The sequence below is a fragment of the Austrofundulus limnaeus genome, unplaced genomic scaffold (genome assembly GCF_001266775.1).
Source record: "Austrofundulus limnaeus strain Quisiro unplaced genomic scaffold, Austrofundulus_limnaeus-1.0 Scaffold95, whole genome shotgun sequence".
NCBI classification, from domain to species: domain Eukaryota; kingdom Metazoa; phylum Chordata; class Actinopteri; order Cyprinodontiformes; family Rivulidae; genus Austrofundulus; species Austrofundulus limnaeus.
Window position 1 is genome coordinate 548928 of NW_013952497.1, and position 4142 is coordinate 553069.

Sequence of the window (4142 nt, forward strand, 5' to 3'; positions counted from 1 at the left end):
AAATTTCATGTCATTAGCACCTCTAGTAATATATTTACTGAGAAAAATATTGACGTGTTCAATACTTATTTTACCCGCTGTATAGGTAAATTTACACCTATGCTGTCAAAATGTATCATTCAGTTTGGGAAGCTGATGGCAGCACGCATCATATGTGTACACATATTATACAAGTAAAACGTGATTTTTAGTCGGAAATATGGATGTAAAAAAAGACAACAGCGACACAGTTTCAACTGAAGTTTCAAGTCCATCTTCCACAGAATGGGTTTTGGTTTGACTTCCACATTTATCATTGGCTTTAATGAATGATCTCACATTTCCTGCGCATGCGTGTCAGAGCACTTCTGTGCTTCGAAGCGGAGCAGAGCCGCATGCAGTGTAAATCTGGGGTGATGCTTTCTATAATTCTTCTTCTTAGCCATTGGTGGGGGAAGGCAAGTTTTACAAGGGTGGCCACTGCCCCAACCCATGGCCCACCTTTGGTGGTGCTCCTGTGTATAGGATGCTCTGTTGTTCAAAGTGCTTTATAGTTTTCCTTCTCAAATTAACACAAGACCTAAACTATCATCAAGTGTGTAAAAATGTCAAATCTGATTAAAAACAAAACAAAATCCTAAATATACAATCTTGTGTCCAGAAYATTATACCTCACTAATGATGCCCACAGCTCCATGAATTTTGGCCACATTACCCAGGTAAGCAGTGGACTGCTGTCCCACAAGCCTCAGTGCGGGCAGAAAGCTGACGAACGATGAAGGACTGGCCTGGGCTACATCCACCAGAGCACCGAGCAGAGCCTCGGTCAGCGAGTGGTCACACACATAACTGATCAGTGCAGGAACATGGGGGCTCAGCATCTGCATGGATTAGGAAAACAAAACAAAACAAACAAAAACAAAAGAACCAATAAACGAAAAATATCTATTCATGCTAAATGTTCTGTTACCCAGCATCAACTCATCTCAGGAACAAAGCAAACATAATCCAGATATCTTTTAGAAGCCAGATTCTGCAGCAACAAGAGAAGTCTGGTCAGTGCTGAACAAATAACTGTGTGGACAAAATGAACAAAAGTACAGTTCCTGCTCATTATCTGGTCAAACTGGAATGGGTTAGAGTAAACTAACAGTGTTCTCATTGTCTTCTCTATTGCTGTTACCATCGAGTCACTGGCTTGGGAAAAAAAAACATGTTGATTTCGACACTATTTGTTTATCAGGAAGTAAAACGGGGAAAAAAATCAAATCTTATATAAAAATTTTGTCATAACGGCATCACTTCTAGTAAGTAATAGTTTAGTGAAGGCGATTTCGTAACCACTGTGATGAACACAGCTACAATCAAAGAGAACAGCTTTGGGTGAGGAGTCTGTGTGTCAGGGGAGTGGGGGGTGAACAAGGGGGAGGCAGAGGATAAGAATAACTCCAGATGGCTTGTTCTGTTTCTCCTCTGACTGAGACGGTGCATGTTTTACCACCATGAGCTCTGGTCTCAGTTACTGGTAGGTGGTATTCCCCCACTAATGTTGAACAACAGCAGATCTGCTCCAAAATACAGAATTAAAAGAAATTCCTGTGGAGAAATAGGCTCTAGTTCAACAGCTCTATCAAAGGTTTATTGTATTTTTATAAGGAATGTTGTTGTGAAGGACAGACATATTGACGAGTAAACAATTTGATTAAGTTTGACTAATAAAGAGAGTGGTTAGAAAACACTGTTTATCTAAATCAATCAGACCATAAATAATATTGTTAACAAATCAAACAGCAGTGACTGATACTGGTGAGTGTTTAAGGAAATAATCGGATTGTGATAAACCTCCATGGGTTTCAAAAGAAAAACAGGATGTGTGTTCACAAATTTCCCCAAAACAAAGTGTTCAGAAACTTTAAAATTATGTTACAAAAAAAAAAACTTTTGAGACAAACTTTACACATTTTTTTGGTATGCATCTACAATAATTGAGTAATATTGTGGTGTAAAAAAAACAAATACATTTATGCTGAAGAAACTTCAGAGAAACCATCATCATCAAAGGAGAAACAGGTCCACCTTCTTTAGTTCTGTCACTCCCTGCACCCCTGCATCAAAGTGGTATAGAAAATAAATGAATGGATGATGGAGAGATAAATAGTAGGTTCTAAATTTAATCAGACCTAACCTCAAGTGTACAAATACACACACAATTATACTGACACATATCTGCAAACTGCCAGAACTCCTGCTCTTTAGAGGTGGTCCCGTGGATAATTAGGGGTGTAAATCATCAGCTTTATCACGATACAAATTTATATCAATTTGTTTGGATGAYGATACAATGTTTCTCAATATCGCAACTGTTAGATGGTGGATGTGGATAGATGAATCAACATCCCTATTGATAATGATCAGTTAAAGTGTATTTGATCAGCAGCAGCTAATTCTATCCCTAATCATCCTATGAAGGCAGGAAGTGCAGGAAGTAAGGAGATTTGTTTTTGGTATTATTTCTTTGTAGTAACAATGCTTCTTGGGAATAAATTTTATACTGTTGGAAAGACTGTTAATTTACCCTTTGAATGGTGCCACATTTATAAGGAACATGCTTTTGGGGGATGAGCAGTAGAGCTGAGTATGTGGGTTGAAAAAAATTGCCAAATCTTCTCTGCCTTTGCCGAACAGTTTATTTTGCTGTTGCTACTGACACTTGTTTTGAGCTTCTGGTACCCCCAAGTGCTGCCAATCAGGTGCACGCTATACGATTTATTACTAAGAAGCATTGTTACAATAAATAAATAAATAAGTAAATAAATAAATTATCTACCTATCTTTCCTTACTTTTTGTGCTAAGTATACAAACACCACTATTATACCTATACCAGTGACGCTGCCAGCCACTTGATTTTGAGTACATCATTGTTTTGTAATTAATTATATATATTTTTATGTTGAATGCTTTAATTTAATTAATTTTTTTTACATCTGGTAATAAATACTCACGAGTGGGTGTTGGTCAGCAATCATCTGAATGAGACAGATCAGGTGTGGTTTCTCTGCTGACTCCAGTTGTGTCATCTTTGCTGTGAGCTTGCTGAGGTGATGGTGGATGGTGTCCGGTTGTTTGGGATAGACTGAGGGGAGCACTCGTAACAGCATGTGATTACCTGCCAGACAGGAAGAGTGAAAAAATAAACACTGAACAAGCTGAACATACAGATTGTGTGTTAGAGATTTGTCATAAAATATTACATTTTAATATAGATTTTGTGGATTTACAAAGAAACTATACATAATTATTTGATTCCAAATATTTTAACAGAATGGATTATTTATTGAACCTTGACAGTAGGCAACTTCTGACATACAGTAGTTATTAAGAGAAGTTAAGAACTGTCATTGAGCATTACTGAGAAAATCTGAGTAAAATGTGTTAAAACTGGTGAAGGACTTTCAACTGAACAGGAGTATTATGTTCTTTGTTCTTGTAACTGCAGTAAAATACTTCTAATTTTGGAGGTGCAGAGCTGTGGGTCAGAGAAAACCTTCAGTGAACTCTTTGGAAGAATACATAATGTGATGTAAAAGTTAGTATCRCATAACTTAAAAAGAAAATCATGAAGGATGATGATATGATACTGTATGTGTTTACTGTATGTGTTTAGTCCTAACTGTATGTTTCCATACAATGATAAAACTAATGCTCTGCATTTGACCGACACAAGAGATACACTGAAATGAAACAGTGAGCAGCTAAAAGTGCTATGGGAGTTAATGAAAAGTCACAGATTCTGTTCATTACTTTCATGGACAGAATTTCTAGGCGCAGCCGAGGTGTTGAGGGGATCCGTTTTGGTGGCCTTAGGATCGCATCTCTGCTTTTTGCGGATGATGTGGTCCTGTTGGCTTCATCGGAACGTGATCTGCAGCTCTCGCTGGAGCGGTTCGCGGCCGAGTGCGAAGAGGCCAGGATGAGGCTCAGTGCCTCCAAATCCGAGGCCATGGTCTTGAAAAGGGTAGAGTGCCTTCTCCGGGCCAGGGGGGTCGTCCTGCCTCAAGTGGAGGAGTTTAAGTATCTGGGGATCTTGTTCACGAATGGGGGAAGAACGGAGTGGGAGATCGACAGGCGTCTGCTGTAAAGCGGGTGCTGTACCGGTCCGTCG

At 38.9% G+C, this 4142-nt stretch overlaps 1 protein-coding gene across 6 annotated transcripts in view; it reads right to left on the reverse strand.

Moving 5' to 3' along the window:
• veph1 (ventricular zone expressed PH domain-containing 1) overlaps positions 1 to 4142 on the reverse strand; it is a 104483-nt gene that overhangs the window by 43476 nt on the left and 56865 nt on the right. For 2 of the 6 annotated variants that reach the window (XM_014012825.1, XM_014012824.1), the window contains exons 6-7: positions 2983 to 3146; positions 651 to 860 (exon numbers count right to left, since the gene is read on the reverse strand). In XM_014012825.1, coding sequence (XP_013868279.1) covers positions 651 to 860; positions 2983 to 3146 — 374 coding nt within the window. Of the gene's footprint in view, positions 1 to 650; positions 861 to 884; positions 1054 to 1623; positions 2085 to 2982; positions 3147 to 4142 lie in introns of those variants that run through there. The other 4 variants (XM_014012827.1, XM_014012829.1, XM_014012830.1 and 1 more) reach the window with 4 other exon arrangements.